General features: G+C 40.1%; 1 protein-coding gene across 1 annotated transcript in view; it reads right to left on the bottom strand.

The window, feature by feature from the left end:
• Positions 1-20,556, bottom strand: part of LOC120524020 (FRAS1-related extracellular matrix protein 2-like) — a 352,114-nt gene that overhangs the window by 152,881 nt on the left and 178,677 nt on the right. The window contains exons 5-6 of the mRNA XM_039745822.1: positions 7,231-7,356; positions 6,117-6,368 (exon numbers count right to left, since the gene is read on the bottom strand). Of these exons, the coding sequence (XP_039601756.1) occupies positions 6,117-6,368; positions 7,231-7,356 (378 nt within the window). The remainder of the gene's footprint in view (positions 1-6,116; positions 6,369-7,230; positions 7,357-20,556) is intronic.

Genomic DNA, 20,556 nt, shown 5'->3' with positions numbered 1-20,556 from the left:
AGCGATAAAACATCCAGGGAAGAGGAAAAGAGCAAGGCCTAAGAGAAGGTTTATGGATGTGGTGAAAGAGGACATACAGGTGATGGGTGTAAGAGAACAAGATGCAGAGGACAGAAAGATATGGAAGAAGATGATCTGCTGTGGTGACCCCTAACAGGAGCAGCTGAAAGAAGAAGAAGAAAGAAGATGATGCTTTATAAACGTCATTAAGACCAAAAGAGGCCTTTGTTAAGGTCTTGTTATGTACAGTATGTGTAAAAGATGCATGTATCTAAACTAAAGTGTTACCAAAGTTTGTTTTTGACCCTATGATTGACTTTCTTTTAATTATACCTGCTGTTTCTTTCCCTATCAATAATAATAATAATAATAATAATAATAATAATAATAATAATAATAATAATAATAATTTACATTTATGTACCACTTTCCTCACACCTTTAATTGCAACACGAGAGCCAACCACATACAGAATGTCAGTCTATTACAGGGCACACTTGCTCACACATGTGCCAACTTAGATTTGCCAATAAACCAACTCAAAGTTTTTTGACATTGTGCAAGCAAACATTATTATCTGGAGAAAAACTCAGTGGACATAAGAAAAATCAGTGGCCAGGGACTGCAATGGTGAGATGCAGGACAACTACTAACAAAGAAACTAAATATGAAATGAGTGCCTCTGGTGTTTAATAAAAAGCAATTTAAAGTTTAGATTTCTGAGATTATACAGTATTTTCAATAATACAAGTAAACTTGAAAGGTAGACTCACTGCACGTATGAATGTGATGATTTTTAATTCTGTTACTTTTGATCATATTAGTAAAGCGGTGCCTTCCTTTATGTGTAATGAATAAGGTTGCTTTTTTCCCTTCTTCTTCTTCTTCTTCCTACCCACCGCCATCCATTTGCTAGGAGTTGACTGCCTTGATGTGTCCCACTCATCAGGAATGGCTGATGTTTTGGCATTAAGTATCATGATTGCATGCCCTTGCTGACATCAAACACAATTTCAGATGGTACACCAAGCCCTTGACTAAAGAGTCCAAACTACAAAGCAGCTGCTTCCTTTAAGTCACTCTTTACTCCATGCAGCAATTACATTGGTGGTAATTCTTATTCCTCTTATCACAGAGGTAGGTACCACTCTTCATCTAGCCCTTCACTAATGATCCATCCAAGGAGCTTCGATATGAAAGATTTATCAGGGTGCAAGCATGGGCCTTCAAAGCGAATAATCAAGACATATACTATATAATAAAATTATAAGGTCTTTGTGTCCAGTGCCTCAGAGCAATCTGATTGGTCAGTGTGGCTGTGGTGACACAATGAAAGAAGAAGTGCAAGTGTGAGCAGCATGAGGAAAAGAAACTCAGAGAGTCACCTGGAAAGGCAAGAAGTATAAAAGTGGACAGGAAACAAGAAACATGCCTCAAAAATAAGAACAGAGTCTGAGAAGTAGGCATTATGGGATCGCGCTCGAGAGACAGAGCGTCAGTGAAATGATGTCCTGACTCATGCAAATATAGCTTAATCTCCTTAGCGTTAGACCAGAGCATTTCTTGGGCTGCTAAACGTGTTAGTCCCAAGTGTCACTCGGGCAACTGTACAGATGCATCTTGCATAAGCTTTAGAATCGAGAATCACTTGTGCTGTAAAAGTGCTGTCAGTGCTGCCATTCCTTGGAGAAATTATGTCTGAGTGTAGGTTTTCACTAATTATGAAATATCGGCACTTTACCAACAATGAAGACTTTGATGAGAACACCCATCCAGCATCCAAAATTAAGAACATTTAGGAGATATACCAGAACATTGTAGTAAACTTTACATTCCGGACCGCGATGTCAGCATGGATGAACGTTTCATGGCTTATAAGGGCAGACTGTCATGCATACAGAACATCACATCAAAAAGAGCAAGATTTGGCATAAAGTTTCACAAGCTTTGTGAATATAAAATTGGATACATTTGGAATTCGGTTGGGTACACAGGGAAAGGGACAATGTTTGATCTGAAATATAATCAGTACGCCGATACAACGTCATCAGTGCCGATTTTGATAGATGCTCTGTTGAATCAAGGATACTGTGTTAACAATGGACAATTTTTATACTTCACTAGAGCTATTTAAATATCTTGTTGCAGAGAAAGACTGACGCATATGGAACACTGCATCCTAACCGTTGTGTCATGCCTGAAGACTTTGGCTAAGCTAAATTACAGCTAGGTGAACTAGAAGCTTGACAAAAGGGTAAACTGTTTGTGCTGACATGGAAGGACAAGAAAGATGTTTGTCTTCTTAGCGCTGTACATAATGCAGCTACACTCACTGTACAAGCAAAAGGAAACAAGCAGGCTACAAAGCCTTGTGCTGTGATCGACTACAACAGCACGATGGGTGGCATAAAATCATGGATCAAGAAATTACTTTCTATCCTCGATACTGAAAACAGCGATATCTCAATGATGGGTGTGTGTCTGTCTGTGTGTCACAGTTTCTTGAGGATGGTCTAGAGCTAAAATGGCTGGATGGAAAAATACCAAACTCGAAAGTTAAAGCTGTTATGAGATGACGATGTGCTGATTAGGTTTTGAGCCAAATTGTGCAAGAGAAAGAGGCACTCTAAAGGAATTCTCAAATACTGTAATTCTGCAATTAATTATACATTTTTTTCATCAATTGCTAACATAATGACCTATTTTGTGATCAGAAAGATCAGCATCAGAGCAGTAAATAATTATTGAAGTGTTATAGAATAGAAGGTAACTTTGTTCCTAGGGTGCAAAGCCTACTGACGCTCATGTCCGAATTTTTTGACTATTACAATCTGTGTTGTCATTTTACGGAACCTATGGAATCAGAGTCACACCAAATGGCAGTATCATGGCCAAGAGCTCACATAAGAATTTCATTGTACTCTATATACTGACGCGCATACATGTCAGAGGATCACCTTCTGGGCTCGTCCAAGGTAAGTAACGCTAATCATGTCCTGTCCCATTCCCTCCACAGTGCCAAGCAGATACCCAGTGAAAGCAACTGAATCCACCACTTCTGGTCACCAGCCAATAAATTTCGAGCCGTCCAGAAAAGGACGTCTTTTGTTGACCGAGCAGCTTGCAAAATGGAGCTCCCCAGCCAGACAAAGAGCCAACAAACTGAGCTGATTTTGATAGCCCCAGAGAGGCAACCATTGTTTTATGTTTGTAAACTGTGCCACTGAGCCCCCTTTTTGTTTGCATTTGTAAGAGCCATTTGTTAGTTAGTTAGATTATGTTAAAATGATAGGAGTATTTCTTAGTTAGAATGTATGCCTATTTATTAGTGCATTGTCAATGGGAGGTTCTTCTGTAATTCCCACAAGCTAAATTATAAATGGAATATTCTAATTATTTCATGTCCCTCTAGTTCCAGTTTAAGATCTGCCTTGCTGTTGGTAAGGCATGAATGGCAAACAGTTTCAAACTGTACGTAGACAATGTACTAAGTGAAGCCTTGGTAAGTTTGCCATTGAGAAACAGCACAAATTAGTATGGAAAGTGTAACACAAGAAAGCTGAGAAGGTAATGAAAGAGAGAAGAAATTCTTTTTGTCTTTTTGTCCTTTATTCTGTGTGTGCAATAACTTTTTTCTGAATTTTTGTGATTTGGTACTTTTTAAACTTTCACTAAACCTTTTTAAAACGAACTTGAATGGACTGAGAAATGGATCCTACTTTGCCAACTGGGTAGCTTCTTGATTTTGGGAAGCTGGAAAAGACGCAGCTACAGCATTTGTTAATCAAAGACTTTGAAGTAACTGGGAATGGCCAGGTTAGTGCCCCAACATTTCTCCAGTGTACTTGTCATTCCTTGCATGACCACAACACATAACAATACAGTTGGACTGAACTTAGAATTCTTAAAATTTAAAATGCATTTATCTTTATTTTCTCTGTTTTCTTTTCCGCACCACCATCACCTGTACAAAGTCCTGTGTATCCACTTGTGATGTTTGAATGTATGCACAAGAGAGGATACCCCAACCAGCCATGAGATTAAAGCCTTGTTCACACGGGCGTTAAAATCGAGCGTTTTTTTGCGTTTGTAGCGTCCAGTGAGCGCGGATCAAGCGCCGAGTGTTTTCTACACGTAGGAGTCAATGAGAGTGTTCACACGGGCTTTGGTGACGTGCGTTTGTCTGGCAGCGCGTTTATACGGCATCAAAAAAACGTTGCATGCAGCTTTTTCTTGGCGTTCAAAACCCAACGAACGCAAGAAAACCGCTTCTAGTTCGTTTTCTGCGCGTTTATTTTACGCTTCGGAGGACCGGATATATATTTTCATATTGCTTATTTTATTTTATTGTCTCATGTAATTTGTAAACCATGAACCTATTAATTTATGTTCTAATATAATATTTGATAACGATTATGTAGGGGTCAATCCATGGCGGGGTTGGGAATTTCAGTGCATAACACCGGTGTAAGCGCACACTCGACTACTGTTTCCTTACCTCAAAGTGACAAGTAGTCTCTCTTCGGGGCTAACACCAAGTCGCATATTGGTTGATCGGCGTGCAATGTGGCATTGCACCAGCTGCAGCAGACAATCAAAAGTGGAAACCGACATCCAACAGTAATTAAAAAACTTGCGCGGAAATTTTCGCATTTCTTCATAAAGCACAAAAAAACTTCCTTTTTTGTGCAGTCAGAGGATGAACCAAGTAGCGGCGATTTTTCTCTCCCTACGTCGCCGTATTACGAGTATTTTTAAAACAAGAAGATTAATATTTAACATAGCAAAATGGTCCATATTGAAAGGAGGCACCTCAAATAAAACGACAAGGGCTTTCATATCCAGTTCCCGACACTGCCTCCACAGGTTAACACACAAACTACAATTTGGGCTGCAGTCTGGCGTTAGACAGAGACAAACGAACGCCGGTGTAGAAGTCAATCGATCGCCACCACAAAATGCAACATAAACGTCTAGGACGTTCAGAGCAAGTTCGTTTATCCAAAAACTTAACGCCCGTGTGAACAAGGCCTTACTGTGTCAAATCATCTAGGACAAAGCCTTAAAAAGAAGAACAATAAAGAACAACTTAAGGCAATTAATTTAAGGTGGGTAGAGGCTGGCATGTATTTTGGCATGGAACTCCTGTAGATTTTATTTTTTTCTCCAGTTTAACTGAATTGTTTTTCTGCCCATCCTGGCCATCTGATCTTATCATTTAGAGACTGAAAAAAGAAGTAATAGAATATTTAAGGAGTCTATTTCTCTTAATTATACATCTGTCTGATTGAAGAGTACCTTATTTATTGTTGTATACTGCTATTCTTATCTAATTTTAATTTGATTATCTTTGCATGTAATTGCCACTCTGGCAACTTGTAAAGCACTTTGAGATACAACCTTTGTATGCAAATGTGCTATTGAAATACATGTTATTGTTGTTGTTGTTAATTATACTCCATTGTATTTTGTATATAAGCCTTAGGCTTTTGAAGGAGCCAAGTGACCTGCATGTTGATACCATCTCAGGGTAGGTTCACAGAGGCCAATAAATACTCAACATTACTTCCCATGGCATGCCGTGTGCACGTACGATAAAAAAATAAGTGAAAAAAAAATGAAAAAGGATAAAAGCACAATAGAGTCAAACCACAATGAAACAGAATGAAGCACCACAGACTAATTATTGAATTTTATAGTGTATGCTGAGTCTCTAACTGAGGATATTAGAACAATCTAGACGAGGACAGGCTGCTCAACCCAGCAAAGCCTGCCAGTTTTATCTGCTATGGTACTAAAAGAACTGAGGACAATATTTTTGAGTGAGTAAACTCACTGACACTCCTCACTGATACCAACGAACTGGTAAACACATGGGGAGAGTGCAAAGTCCCTGCAGATCTGGGCGCAGTGAGGAAGGAATGACAGCTCTGTGCTACCACTCTGCCTATGTTAAAGCATCACAACTAAACTTATTAAACTTCAACCTGAATAAAACTGAATGCATGCCTGTCAGTTTTTGTCACTATTAGTGTACTGTAAAAAATAGGTAAGGTGGATAAAATATTTATAAGTAATAGCAGCCAAACATTTAAACTTAGCAAAGTCATGCCTACCGTCATCCAAGTCCTGTGTGATTGTAACCTGGGTGGACGGGTATTCTTTGCCAAGACGACCTCCCATGGGCATGCTCAGTGTCACATTGAAAGTCTCTGCCTCTTCATAAAGAGAATCATCAATGATAACGACCCGGCAGAACTTCTCCGTCTCATCCTTATCAAACCTTAAGACACTGGTGTGGTCCTCTGGCCGTGAAATGTAATCCGAGTACGACAGCACACTGCTGGGGATGGTGCCAATGGCAGATCCTAAACACAAACAATTTGAAAGTCAGACCATTTTCCAGTTCATCATCTATTTCCAAAAAAATCCATGGCAAGAATTTAGTTTCTTTATCATTCAAATCCTTTACCAGACAGAATTCACAATAAGCAAACAAAATCAAAGTGATTTGCATTGCATACAGTTCATTTGAGGCAGTATGGCGCAAACATTCAAAAGGGTCTGACTGGTTTGAAGTCTTTGTTGCTTACCTGGCTTGATTTCTGTCAGTCCGTGTAGGAGGAAACTGAACTAAATGAAATGGGGCTAATGAGTAAAACATTGAAAAAAGCTAAACAAATGAAATAAAAAAATATTTAAAAGAAGAAATTCCTTTTGGGATACCCCCCACATCTGACCCACACACATACAATTTAGGAATGCCGAGGGATGGAAGGTGAGCAGCTCTGATCACTATCACCTCTCTGTTATGCTGTTGCTGGGGGGCCTGCATTCCCTGGGGTGCCTGGCCATCAAGCACCTGTTGGGAGTGAATTTAAAATCTAATTTAAAATGTCATTTCCGTCACTTCCACAAGTCAACGTTCTAATGAGGTTTAGTCTGACATTTGGTAATTATCATAAAACCATTTTCTCTCTGAAATCTCCAAATGGGAAATGCCACAGATGTGTAGAGGAGCTCTGTGCTTTTTTATTTTTGCAAAAAAAAGTTAAGCCATGTCAGAGGGGAATCAGACAGCAGTCAAACACATAAAACAGAAAAGAGGCAAACACTGCGTGTTTAGTTCATTCACCGTGAACTGAGAAAAAGCTTTGCTTTATGAATTGGCCAGAAATATGAGAGCTGCAAATCAAAAGAAGACAAAAGAAAATGTGTAACTGTCCTCACCTTGTTGTGTGTAGCAAATGACCATTAACTCCTGACTCACATCACCACTTCTTTTAACCGGAATCATCAACTCGCCGATGTCTTCTTCGATAATGTATGAAGACTGGGGTATATAAACTGTTGACTCTGAAAAAGAGAAGGAAACAAAACGTGTTACTTATTGTCATATGTGGAATTTATACAAGAGTCTAAAGACCAAATAGATCCATAGACTTCATTAGATATATTTGTTCTACAGAGGTCTGCTTTGAATGTTATACTTCTTATAACATTTTATAATATGATCAGCTGAGTTACTTGGTATTGTCAGAGTGGGAAAGTAGAAAGGTGGAAAGTTAAAAAGTAGTTACATATTTTCATATATGTGCTACTCATTTAGTATATACTGGAACTTAGTATTGGAAAGCTTGTTTGTATAAACCTTTATAGTTTTGCTTCTGGTACAAAAAACTTTAGTTTGCAATAATTAACAATGCAGACAATGCGGCTGCACCTGGGCCAGCCTGGGGTCGCGACATCAATAATGAGGGAGATGCCTGATTAAAGATAAAGGTAAATATAATGGATGGGGATCAAACCCAGATTTCTTAGCAAGCATGCTAAACATCACATCACATCACCATCACTGCCTGTGTGATGTGCTTATCTCTCTCCCGACAGATCACACTCTCATAGTTTATCCCAGCAACTCTATTTCCGGGGTTTGTCTTATTCTGTTTAGTCTAAATATGATCAGCGATCCCAATTCGTTATAAGAATAGCGTTACATTTTGAGTTATGACCAGTCACTCCAACCTCAGGCCATTCCTGTCACTCCCTGGGTGGACAAGGCCAACCTGACAGATGTAGCTTGAAATACTATATATAAAAATAAATAGGCAGCTTACGACGGTAGTGTAATGTTGAAAGAATACACTTGTGACCCCACGGTGTAATAAATAACTCTGGAGTCAATATGGTACCACTCTAGGCAGCATGGGGTGAAAAGAGAAAAATAGCAAGGAAAACTCTTGATTAAAGGAAAAAGTTGAGTGATAGCCACAAATCAAATCTGATTTTTTTGGCTGCAAGATGAGAATGTTAACCACCACCCCACCATTACGACTGACATTGTCTTATTTCTCTGATGATTCCACTGTATTTATTTTACTTGCTCCACCCCTGAGCCTCCATCACCTCTACACATAGGGACAAGGCAGAAAGTTCCATGTCAAAAACCTATTTATGGAGACAATTACCTGAGTGACAAAGTTTATGACTTGAAAAACTGTCCTGGCTATTTTTTTAAATCAAACTAGGAGATGCTTACAAAGAACAAAACAAAACAAATCAAAAATAAACAAAGTGACCGAAACTCAAACAGGAGGCCAAAATCACAGTCAAAAATCAGACAAGACATCAAAACAAAGTAAAACATGGTGTCACATATGTGCGCGGCTAAAGACAGCTAAAGAATATAATTCCAAGCCAGGCCATGGGGTGGCAGAGTGCAATAATCCTTTCTCTGTTATTCCTGCAGATCAAACACTTGAAATTCTGCCTGAGTCCAATGACGTCACTTCCAGTTCTGGGCCCGGTGACGTCACTTCCGGTTCCGAGCCCGAGGACCTCACTTCCCGTGACTGACCTTAAAACCTTGCCATCTTTCCTCTGTTAATCAGTTCTGTTTTGGACTCAATCTGTACACAACTGTGCAACCTATTTTCTGTTTTTGCAGCCAAATCTCAAGTATACGGGTGGCTGACACAGACCTTTTTTGTGATTGTCAAGGTTGATTATTAATAACAAACAGAGAATTTTCTTTAAAGCTTTATAGGATTTATCAGCAGATCAGATAAAGCTTGGTATAGATGCTAACCTTTTATCCTATTGTGCTGATGAACTCAAGGTCATGACCCCAGAGACCATGCCCCTAGAAACGCAGTCGTGCTGGAGTTCATAGCCCAATGATGCCAAAAAGACCACATCATCTGCAAAAAGCAGTGATGCGATTCTAAAGCCACCAAACTGGACCCCCTCTGCTCCCTGGCTGTGCCTTGATATCTTGTCCATAAAAATCACAAACAGGACAGGAGACAAAACACATTCCTGGTGGAGTTCCACATCCTCTGGTGCTGGTGTTTTTCCAAGTATGAGGACACAGCTCTCACTGTCTAAGGGGCCCTGGTACCGCATTCTTTCCCAGTACCCTCTACAGACTCCACTGAAGAACACGGTCATACACCTTCTTTAAGTCTACAAAACAACATGTAGACTGATTGGGTGTACTCACATGCCTCCTCCAGAATCCTCATGAAGGTAAAGAGCTGGTCCACAGTTTCACGGCCTGGATGGAACTCACATTGCTGCTCCTGGATCTGAGGTTCCATGACTGGGTGTAATTTCCTTCTAGTACCCAGGCATAAGCTTTCCCAGGAAGGCCAAGTATTGTGATTCCCCCGACAGTTAGAGCACACAATTCTGTCCTTCTTTTTAAAAATGGGGACCACCACCCTGGTCTGCCACTCAAAAGGCATAGCTCCCAATGACCATTGAAAACTGAAAAAGCATGTCACCCATGACTGCTCAATAATTTCCAGAGCTTTAAGCATTTCTGGGTGGATCTCATCCACCCCCCGGGCTTTGCCACTGTGGAGTTGTTTAACTACTTCACTAACCTTAATCAGTGAAATGGGCATTGATTCCCCATCAACTCAACACCATGTGGTAATCGGTTAACAGGTCTGCCCTCTCTTCACCCGAGTGTCCAGAACTTATGGCCGCAAATCTGATGATCTGATTATGAAATCAATCATATACCTTTGGCCTATGATGCTCTGATACCAAGTACATTTATAAGCCACCTTACATTCGAACATGGTGTTCATTAATGATAAGCCTAGCACAGAAGTCCAATAACAAAGCACTGCTCAGTTACATCAGGGAGGCTGTTCCTTGCAATCACACCTCTCCAGGTGTTTCCATCATCTCCATTATGGGCATTGAAGTCTCCCAGCAGAACTATGGAGTCCCCATCTAGAACTCTTTCCGAGATCTCCTCTAGGGACTCCAAAAAGACCTGGTACTTTGAACAGACATTTGGTGAATAGACACATATGGCAGTCAGACTCCTCCATTCTGCGACCTTCAGCTGCACGGAGGCAGCCCTCTCATTTTCTGGGACAAACTCCAACATGGCATCGACCAGGCATTGACTTAATTAGAAGCCTACTCCCGCCCAACGTCTTCTCCCCAGAGCAACTCGGGGGTAGAGAGGAGCCCAGCCTCTTTAGAGGGGTTCAGTTTCAGAAACAAGAGAGCTGGTTGGACGTGAGCCCAACTATATCTAGCTGAAAACTCTACGTCTCACCCACCATCTATCAATTTATCCATCTATCTATCTTCTTATATAATACGCTACCGTGGCTGTTCGTTTGTCTGTCCAGGATTTTAAATCACCCGTAGCTCGCAAAGTGTTTCACCTATTGACTTGAAATTTGGTACACATATACTATGTGACGTTTACTATCCGCTTTCGGGGTGATGATTTTTATTACTCTTTTTATTTTTATTTTATTGCAGAATCAACTCTCGGCAGCGTGCAGCAGGGCGGCTGTGCAGCGCATGTGTATGGGCGCCGTTCTCATTCCCTACCACCTTCGCTAATCATTCTTGAGGTAGGTTGAAGACTTAAGTGCCAGCTTAAGTGAAAAATTAAGGAAAATGTACTAAGTAATTGCAACACAAAAACAAACTTAATCAGTTTTAACGCAAAAAGATGCCGCTGAAAGAAGAGAAGCGGCCACTAGGGTGGAGAAAATAAGAGCTGCTCAGGACGCAGAAAGCGCATCAACCTCTGAGCTAATGAATACTAAACAGAGACAGAGAAAGAGTCTGAAAACTACGTTTTCGTGCAGATGCTGTTACTGGTCAGTAATAATATGGTTGTGCAATGGGCTGAAACCCTGTCCAGGGCTGGTTCCTGGTTTGCACCAAGTGCTGCTGGGATAGTATCTGACTCCTCTATGATGGCAAATCAAGGAACGTTATCCAATATAAAGAGCTCTACTTACAGTATACAATAAAATTATTAAAATTGTGTCAACAAAATTCGCTCTCCCTAATAGGACCAGCTAAGAATAAGCAGATAATTTAAGCTGCAAGTTTTCAGAATGAGGACCAAAAATACTAGAGTACTTTATTAAAACCCACATAGTCAAAAATGGCACCTGCAAACTGTACGCATTTAGTGTCCAGGCTGTGAAGGGACCCACGATTCAGTACTCCATCTTGCGAAATTGCATAAAACGAAAAACTTTCATTTGCGCCTGCAAGATCCTTGACCTGCTCGCCTACAGTGAGACTCTGCCTTATCTGACTTGCAGACAAAATTTGAAATCTAAACTGCACTGACTTTGTCACACCAGCTTCAGGGCATCATGTAATGAGGCAGCAGCTAATAACAGTCTTGGCCGGTGACCTGAAACTAGAATGCTATGACCTCTATCCATGCCATTTCTGACATTTTTTCCAATCATTGAAAATCATCAAATTATAAGTACAGCTTATAGCTTAAATATAAATAAACACAGAATTACCATCCTCAAAGACCCATCAGGTGCCAAACATGGCACTCTGACAAGAATATTTAGTTTCATTTAGCTACTAGAATCACTTTCCATAACTCAGAGCTTAAAATGGCAGTTAAGCAACAGTTACTATGTGTTAAATATACACTAATACACTTATTGAAATACTAACATGGTGGCACACGAGCTCACCGGTTTGTGCTGCTCTTTTATAACCTAGTCCCTGTCAGTGTGCATGATCTTGCTGGATCCAAGTAAATTTCCACTAGGCGTCTCAACAGGTGAGATAATATGACGAAGTGAAGGTGACTGTGTGTGCCCTGTGTTGGACTCGTGCTTCTTTCCAGGGTTGGTTCCTGCCTTATTCCTGATGCTTCAGTGGCAGATGGACTTTTACCCAAAAAATGAGTTCACAGGCACAAACGAATGAATGAAATAGTGAATGAATACAACAGGGCAGCATTGGTGCTTGCCTACTGATCCCTGTGACCACGAATTGGATTAGGTGGGATCAGAAATGGATGGACGGGTAAATGAATTCCTGTGCTGGTTTAACTTTTTAACTTAGCAAATCCAAATTTGACACTGATTTTGGGACACAATAGCTTCAAGCACTTCAAAGGATTTATTGCTCACTCTGGAAAATGAGATTATGTTTAACGAATTAAAAGCAACAAGTCAGACAATAACAAAAGAAAGGAAACTGCTGACAAATGAACGGAAGGAAAGAAACTTACTGTATGTAAACGCCAAATAGATAGATAGATAGATAGATAGATAGATAGATAGATAGATAGATAGATAGATAGATAGATAGATAGGAGGAAATTTGGCTTTTTACAGAAGGTCTTTAAATAAATAAATACATAAATAGGTAGAAAAATACATAAAATACACACATATACACCATGATCTGAACACACACTAGAATGACTAAAAAGCAAGAAAATTAAAAATAAAGAAAACATCTAACTTATGTCACAGTCTCAGTGAGGCATTATACAGGCGGCCCCCTCAGTGTTTCTTGATGCACTTCTGATGAAGTAATTCATTGTCTGAAGGTCCTCAGCGTTAGTGTGTCAGAGAGAGGCATTATTCACAATGGCCTTCATTTCTGTTTTCATTCTCTACTTTGCTAAGACCTCCAGGGGGTCCACAGTGCATCCTATAACTGTGCTTGTCCTTTTTAATTAGCTTGCTGATTCAAAGGTATATTTAATGACCTGTGCACTGAAATCGAAATAGGGGAAGTGAACGGGAAAATTTAATTGTACCACAATGTTTTCCAACATTTCAAAGCAGAATATCAAGATACATATCCTATATGCATTAGGATGCACAATCAGTGAAATTCCTGGGTTTCTCAGATCTTTCAACATTATACACCCTTGCCTAGGAGATCCAGCAACCACCCACAGATTGATTCTCTTGATCCATAACCATCTAATGGCTTTCTCCATGGCTTCTTTCTCAGCTCTTATGGCACTCTTCTTTGTAGCCCCTATCATCCCAAGTCGAGACGGTGCCCTACATAGGGACGGCCCTGAGAAGACCCAACAGCCCATCTCAATCAGCGCACAGACAGTTTACCAACCACAAATCCAGCACATCTCTGCCAGCTCCTGGTGTTTTACTCTTTTTTCCTTTGTTCACCACTTCCATGTGTTCTTCCCAGGGATGATCAATTGTTTGGACAACTGGCCGAAGTGTTGTTTGTGTGATATAGTCTATAAATTGCACCTGCTAGCCCAGATCTACTCTGATGATCCAGTCAGAGGCTGTGGTGAGGAGACCAGTTTGCTTATGGCTGAGCGTGCCTTGATGAAGAATATAACTAACAGGTCTACTCTCAGTAAATTATAACTGAGATATGCATGTCTCTAGCACATGTGTATTTCTGTACAAACGTTCAGTTCTGTCCTGCAGCGGCTGCAAGTTTTTATTCCATTTAAATGTGACAATTAGAGGCCAATTATTAATGCAAAAGCAGTTATGGCTCAGTCACAATTTACATACATTTTTCTAACATACATTGTGGAATGCCTAGTCCTCAGACACTCTTTCAAGTTATTGTAGCTTCTGACCAGCAGTTGATGTCATCAGTACCCAATGTTCCTCAGGAATTAACTGTAATGGCCTCTAGTTGGCCAGATCACTGCTCATCAGCTCCTGGCCTCCAAATCCTCTCTTCCCTTTTATGCCATAACTATCTTACCAAACCTGCAAGCTGCTATCTTGTTCTCTTTTCTTGATAATACCAAGGCTGTCAGCAAATTCCATGTCACTTGTTGCAGGGAATTCTCTAAATCCAACCTCAACTGTTAAAAGCCACACTTGCCATCATTTGTCAGTTAATTCTTGCATCAGTTTCTAGTACTTGGCAGCTTTCTTTTGATGGTCTTCATCGCATCCTTCCTCTCATGGGACAGTTAATTCAATCAGGATGATCTTTGTCACCTGCTCTGACCAAATGTCCACACCTTTGGGGTGTTTGGACGATTAGGGGAATCTGCCACTTCCTTGCTAGGTCCACCCTTATCTTCCAGGCTGGTGACTTGTGAAAGTTGTTGTTCTTGGATTTTCTGGAGGCTGATGGTCTCTCTCCTGTTCTAATGAACTGAATCAATGGTGCTGCTGTCCCCTGGGTTTGCTCTTTCTTACCTGTCTCCTGCTCCAAGAGGGTGAAGTGGTGGCTCTGAGGCTAGGGATTTGCACTGGCAGTCGGGAAAGTTGCTGGTTCGAATCCTGTAAATGCCAAAAGTGACTCTTCTTCGTTGGGCCCTTGAGCAAGGCTCTTAACCTGCAGATGCTCCGTCCTGGGTATGACGTTAATCTGCATCAAGCCCTGCAAGTAGGCCTTCCAACCTGCAGGGAAAAACCTGGGGGTTGGTGGCAGAATTGGTACTCCAGCCATTATAAAAAACCTCACACTGTTCCATTCCATCTGAACTGGTGTGGTGCTGAGGTGTCACCTGTTGCATGGCTGCACTCAGGTCCTAATCTGGGATCCTGAGTTGGTTTATCATGTGGTGGGTGCGGCAATGCACTGTATCAGCACGTCCTCCTAACCTCTCTCTCCTGCTCCTAAGTACTTTCTCGTCCCACCACCTGTATCTCCCTTGAGTGAGTCTTACAGGATGTGGGCCATGGTGCTCTTACACCCCACTTTTTGAAATTTGCCAGTGTTGGGAGGGTGTCATACACAAGCCTGAGTAGAAAAGCAGTCCGGTAGTGCTCCAGATTCATGGAGTCACTCTTTGGGAGGTCCCACCTTGTCCAAGTTCAATGGGACCCCAGTTTCACTGCTTTTTAGTTAACTCGTTTGTTAAGATGGCCAACCCTGATTTTTCCTCTTTCAGGAGATGCAGTGTTTTATCATTGGTTACAGTTTTCTGAGTCATCTGCCAATCAGATTCAAATGAGAAAGGTGTCACAAGTTCACCTTGTAACTTAGTTCCATTTACTCTTACGTGTGTTCATCACAAAGTTTGTGTTTAAAAAAATATTTGGAAATAAACAGAAGAGAAAAAGTGAAGTAAGGAGAATAATTAATCCACAAAACCTTCGGATGATATCATCAGAAAGGAAAACTTCAGAATATAAGAATGACCTGACATGGAGGAATGAAAGCTCTAACAAGTCATAAGATTAGATAATAAGTTCTGTTATCAGCAAGGGCTGACTTCTAATTGAACAATTTGGCTGAGACAAAAAAGCCTGAACAGAGCTGAACCTTTGTAGCGTGTTGACACAAAGACCTTGTTAAGTTCATCTGACATTTGTTGTTTTCGTGCAGCTCTGTACTCTTGGTCTGCACTAGTGTGTAATAGAACAACTGTGTTACTTTAAAATGGACAATTCTCTGAAATGTTTGTTCTGCATCACCCTTAGGTCAGTTGCATCCTTGACTTGAAAATACAGCTTCAGAAGGTCTGGACCAGACAAATCAGCTTAACAGGAAGGAACATCTGAGCAGTGTAGAAAGCAAGTGTGACTCTTCATCAGTGTAAGGTAAGTCCATGAACAGCTCACTGCAATGTCCTTAATATACTCTTGTCTTTCGTAGTCATGTCATGCCATTCTCTAACCCAGGGGTGGGCAAAGTCATTCCTGGAGGGCCACAGTGGCTGCAGGTTTTTGTTCCAACCCAGTTACTTAATCAGAAGCATGTATTGCTCAAGTAACACTTCTGCTTCACTTTAGTTGTCTCGCTTATTAAGATTTTGAACCCTTATTGCCTATTTTAGTCTTAAACAGCTGTATTCTTAGTTTTTAATTGTTCCTTATTAGTAATAAGATGCAAATGACAAAAGAAACTAGCATTTCTCCATTTAACTTGTTTCCACTTACACCTGTGTGTATTTAATGTGCACTCTTTGGTTTAATTAAATACTTAGAAGGAAAGTGAAGAGAAAAAAGTAAAGGGCTGAGAATTACTCTTCAATTTTAGACTTCAAATATTTTTGGACGATATGCTTAGAAAGGAAAAAAAGTCTAGGATATGAGAATGACCTGACATTGAGATTTAAAGCATTAACAAGTCATGAAATTAAATTATTGGCAAAGATTATTTTCTAATTAAGCATCTGGGTTGGAACAAAAACCTGCAGCCACTGCGGCCCTCCAGGACTGACTTTGCCCACCCCTGCTCTAACCCACTTAATCCACACCAGGGTATGGGGGGTACTGGAGCCTATTCCAGCTAGCATAGGGCACAAGGCAGGAATAAACCCTGGACAGGGAACCAGTCCATCACAGGGTGAACCTACATATACACACACTCAAACCACAAACACACACTAGCAGCTCAATTTAGTGTTGACAATTTACCCAAGTTGCATGTCTTTGGACGATGGGAGGAAACCAGATGAAAGTCATGCAGATACAGGGAAAACATGCAAACTCCTTTAGTGTGGAAGCAGGACACAAACCCTGGTCTTCTCCGTAGTGAGAGACAGCAGCTCTATCACTATGCCACCATGCCACCGGTCTTTCTTTCTCTCTATTGATTTTACTTACATTTTCAGATCAGAATCGAGGAGAGATGGTATCAATGCCCATGGGACACAACCCTAGATAGGGTGTTCATACATTACAGGGTACACTCAAGGATACAGCCACACTGGGCCATTTTAGATCTACTGTGCCATCATGGCTCTCTTTCCTAGTACTCACTGTATAGGTTTGCAGCTTTCATTTTGCAGACATGTTATCTGTTCAGGATTCAAACCCACAACCCAACTGTAGGAGTCCCCCAAACTGAGGTGCAAGTCCTTTTAATCTTTGAAGGGATCCAGGCACACAAAGTAGCAATCCTCTTCAAAATGAATAGACTTTTACTGTGCTAATAACTGTGTCAAGTTTCATTTAGATTGAGTGATCATCTCCACAGATGCATCTCCTGAAACACGGTCAAACAGACATCACTCTAAAGCGAACGGATTATGTTTGAGGATGCCTACAATATGTTAATCTACTGAAAGTTCAAAACTGGAGTTTTGATCCCCCCACAATCCCTTCATAATATACAGTAGGTAAAGTAAAAGGAAAATAAAGATGCTTGAAGTACAAATCTAAGGAATGTCTACATGTTACAACCTGCAGGTCTGGATCAGCAAAGGTAAGAAAGAATCCTTAAAGGGAGTCAGCGTTGGGTATCACTGGAGCTGAATATTAAATGATGACAAAACCAGCTGTGAAATGCTTCTTTTTGTCAGCATTATAGAAAATCCAGAGGAGGGCATTTTACTCACAATAGGATAACCCAAATAGAGATAAGAGAGCGCTCACAAAGTGAAGCTCACATATAAGATCTGAGAAGGAAGAAGAAAGGCAGCCTTCTGTCTCTTTTCATTCCTCAAAGAACACGTTTGCTTTTATGTCTACAGGAATCTCATTTCTTATCTAAATAACCACTGCAGGCATAAACCACGAGAAGCGAGGGATGGTGGGTGGGGGGCAATTGAGGAAAAAAAAAGTGTTTATTTCTTTTTATTATGCTAACTTCAAGAGCTGGTGAAAAATGCCGACTCTGAAGCCTTTGATTGCACATACAGCACAGCCCATTAAAATTTCCAAAACTGCTAAAGAAATTATATACAAACACTAATTAAAAATACAGTAAACAGCCAAAGAATGCTCTAATTTAGAATCTAATTGTTTTTCTCTTAATGGTATTCTTAAGTTCTCTGAATGGAAGAGATTTTTTACAACCAATTTAATCTTTTCTTGCTTTTCTGGAAAGCGCTTTTTAACTTTAACCTAGAACACGGGTGTCAAACTTAAGGCCTGGAGGGCCGCAATGGCTACAGGTTTTCATTTAGATCCTTTTCCTAATCAGTGACCTGTTTTCACCGCTAAGTCACTTTTTAATAGCCCTGTTAGAAGGATTCAGTCCTCTGAATTGATTCGCTTCCTCATTAAATGGCAGCCAAACAGAAATGAGACATGAAACGAGCCAACAGGTGACCAGCTAAGCCGGGGCTTCAAACTCCAACCAGTTTCTTAATTAGAAGCCGATTCTTGTTGTTAATTACACTCGTTATTTAATTCCACGGCTTGTTGTTGCTCTCATTCTGCCACAGCTGACATTTCCAAAACTGTTGATTTTCTGTTTTTCACATCCTCAAAGTGTTTTAGTGAGTTGTGAGATCAACCTTACTGAGATCTTCACCGTTCTTTATTTTCAGATCTGGTGTGATGTGGCGGCTTGTTTTATGTCTCATTATTGTTTGCCTGCTAATTAAAGAAAAAGAAACAACTAAAGGGTCTGAGTCAAGTTACTTAAAAATAAGTAATTAGCAGCAAAAACTGGTCACTAATTAAGAAGATGGTTAGAATGAAAACCTGCAGCCACTGCGGTCCTCCAAGACCGGAGTTTGACACCCCTGCCCTAGAAGATCGACGGGGCAGGATGAGAGATTGACAGCAAAACTTTATACAGGTATGCTGAACTCTGTACTCCACAGACCCTGGGAACATACACTTAGCAATTCACAAGCCTGGGAAGGTTTAAGACAGCAGGCAGAGAAATATATAAAAATTTGGATTTTTCTTCTAAATGAAAGGAATTTCTTATTACATCACCATGTTGCCCCTATAAAAGATGGTGGCACATTTAGTGAGATACCTGAATTTTACTTCTTAATGGAAAGATTTCTAAAATAAAAAAAACAAATACCTTACATGGACTCACTATAATTGCTAGTTTTGTTTTTGATTTGATTTGGTGTTTTGGTATAAAAAGTGACTAGGCTGATTCCAGGTCTACAGGGGATGAGTTATAAGGAGAGATTAAAAGAGCTGAGCCTTTTCAGTGTAAGCAAAAGAAGATTAAAAGGAAGTGTGATTATTTAAAATTATGAAGGGAATTTGTCCAGTGGATCAAGACAGTTATTTTAAAACCTGCCTGTTTTGCTGAATTACAGAAGGCCAGTAAGCTGTGGGAAAATCGAAGAAAGGAATTAGGGTTAGAAGAGAGAGAGAGAGATGGGAGTCGAGAACCAAGTGTGCTGTTTGGTAATGGAAATGTGGTTAAGCGGTAGTGCCATCCTGACTGGTAAAGATGGGTTTAGGCCATGGGTTTGGTGGACCCAAAGAACATTATGATTCTGTTAGTGATTACTTTTTAGTTCAGCTTTTCCCTTCTGTAATCTTCTCTCATGCTTTTCAACAGATAGTTCTTTTCATTTAAAAGTGGTACAGAATATTACTTAATATGAAACATTTGTCTGTCCATCCATCCATCCGCCATCCTTTCCTCCACTCTTTTTCTAACCTGTCTCTAGACCTTAAAGTAGTTGGCAATTGTTGTATGCACATCATTTTGACTGTTGAATCTTCACCAAGAATATTATTTAAGGCTAACAAAGGCTTATAAGGTAAGAAATTGGGTTTATTGCAGAACTCTATCTAACTAACCTTTTATGTTCTTTTTTTCTTTTCTAGTACATTCACAATTCTCATTGCATCCTTACCTTTCCTCTATTAGTCAATAGCAAACAGTGTTATAAGTTTTGAGTAAAGCGGTCTATAAATAAAGGCAAAACAGAACATTGGGTAAATTATAATGAATGATCAAGAAAACCAGGCCAGATGCCAATGAGCCATGTCATGTCTGTATGGTAGGCTTCACTATTATTGTATTTATTGTCACTTTGTGTATTTTGAAAATAACAATGAACATAAAACATTTATAATGAACTACACTCTATTATTATTCAGATTATTACACATTCAATTTATGAACAATTAAAACAATGGCATATTACACACATATCACATTCTGTAATTCAAGGTGTGTGTGTTCATAGCCACTTGCTAAATCTACCATATTCATTAGGCAATACAAATAAAGTGAATAAATAGCAAGAATGCCAGCAAGAATTTTATTTTGTCAGACTCTTAAATATTTTAAAAAGACTTGAAAAAATCTATTTTTTTAAGCTGCTTGGTAAAAAGCACATATTCAGGGCAGCTAATATGGGCAAGCGGCCTCCTTTCTGAACTCAGAAGTGCTGGCACCAGTAATGCCCAAAATTCTTCTTCAAGGCAGAGGCTTGACTCCAGATCATTTCATGTCATGTCCCCGTAGCTCTGTTTAAGATCTTTAAAGCAGAATGAAGGCTAAGCAGACAGCTTCACTCAAACATTACATCATGGCGCACTACTCGGCTTACTAGGCAGAGCATTAGAAGCTAAAATAGCAATGCATGACAGTGACAAAAAACACTAATGCTTTGTAAATTTTCTGTTCTAT

This window comes from Polypterus senegalus, chromosome 2, assembly GCF_016835505.1.
Source record: "Polypterus senegalus isolate Bchr_013 chromosome 2, ASM1683550v1, whole genome shotgun sequence".
NCBI lineage: Eukaryota > Metazoa > Chordata > Cladistia > Polypteriformes > Polypteridae > Polypterus > Polypterus senegalus.
The sequence above is the reverse complement of the archived record's forward strand: the minus strand, read 5'-3'. Positions and strand labels throughout refer to the sequence as shown.